The sequence below is a fragment of the Perkinsus marinus genome, assembly GCF_000006405.1.
Source record: "Perkinsus marinus ATCC 50983 genomic scaffold scf_1104296959284, whole genome shotgun sequence".
Taxonomy (NCBI): Eukaryota; Perkinsozoa; order Perkinsida; family Perkinsidae; genus Perkinsus; species Perkinsus marinus.
The window spans coordinates 1-1,288 of NW_003206473.1; the positions used below are offsets into that span (position 1 = coordinate 1).

General features: G+C 50.6%; 1 protein-coding gene across 1 annotated transcript; it reads left to right on the forward strand.

Annotated features, from left to right (window-relative positions):
* Positions 1-398: 398 nt before the first annotated feature.
* Positions 399-755, forward strand: Pmar_PMAR003039 (hypothetical protein; the record flags this gene model as incomplete). The annotated part of the gene is made up of 1 exon (XM_002773140.1): positions 399-755. One exon carries the CDS (start codon positions 399-401, stop codon positions 753-755), a length of 357 nt encoding a protein of 118 aa, XP_002773186.1.
* Between the last annotated feature and the right edge of the window lie 533 nt (positions 756-1,288).

The window sequence follows — 1,288 nt, forward strand, 5'->3', positions numbered from 1 at the left end:
CCACACCACCCAATTGAAGAGTGTTCTTTAGTAGTGGGTTCGCCCAGTTGTTACAACCACGACAACGTCAACGCTCAGAACTACCGACAACGTAACTACGACTTAAACACACTTCCACACGCTTGGCACATGTTCCACTCAAGACGGGAGTTAGACGCATGGCACATGTTCCACTCTAGGCAAGTCAGACACATGGCACATGTTCCACTCTAGGCAAGTTAGACGCATGGCACATGTTCCACTCTAGACAAGTTAGACTCATGTCACATGTTCCACTCTAGGCGAGTTAGACGCATGGCACATGTTCCACTCAAGACGGGAGTTAGACGCATGGCACATGTTCCACTCTAGGCAAGTTAGACGCATGGCACATGTTCCACTCTAGACAAGTTAGCACCATGGATGTCGCGGATGAAGCGCTGATTAAGCAAGCTATGCAAGCCGTTTCACGCATAAGGCCCCAGCGGGATGCCAAGCGCGCTGCCATTATGCCCGAGAGTGCAGTTAAGTTCCTATTTGACTGTCCGGAATCCCAGTTCGAGGGTAAACCAGAGAAAGGCCTTGTACGATCAGCTTTCCTCAGCGGGATATCACTGAGCCTAAGGTCCGGCGAGTTGCTGCGCATAAGAAGCCAGGATATCACTGAGATACTACCTGGGGTCCCTGGAACTCGTATTAGAATACATCTCGGTATCACCAAAGTCAACAAGATTGAGTACGTGGAGACCTCGTGTGATGCTTCGAAGGATGTGTGAGAACGAAGGGGGAAATGGTGCTGCTGCCACACTATGATCGCCCTCCGAGACGCGACGGCCAGGCCACTTAGAATCTTCCACAAAATCTATAAGAAGTTTACGGCGGAGGTTAAAAGCTTGGCCCAGTTTCTACCGAACTCTATTGGCGAGGTGGACCTTATGCAGTTCCTGAAGTTCTCTAGTCATTCCTGCCGTAGGAGCGGAACAGTATATCACTTGCGTGCCGATACACCAAGGCCAATTATCAAAGGAATATCACGCTGGCGCCAAGACGCGATGATCGATACATATGGGGACGAGGAGGTCAGAAAGCTCGCGAGGCACGGAGCAACCATAGTGAGCGAATATGTACACCGCCCTCTAGGCCAGGTGGGTAGGAAGTGAACTTTATATAAGTCTGTGAGTGTCTCCGGGATCACTAGGATTTGTGTTCAAGCGCGATTAGTAACAAGGCCACACCTGTGTTTCATGGGTTGGGGACCCGAGAACGGTGGAAGGGATCAGATCACTGACATAAAACCCAGGCGTGAACT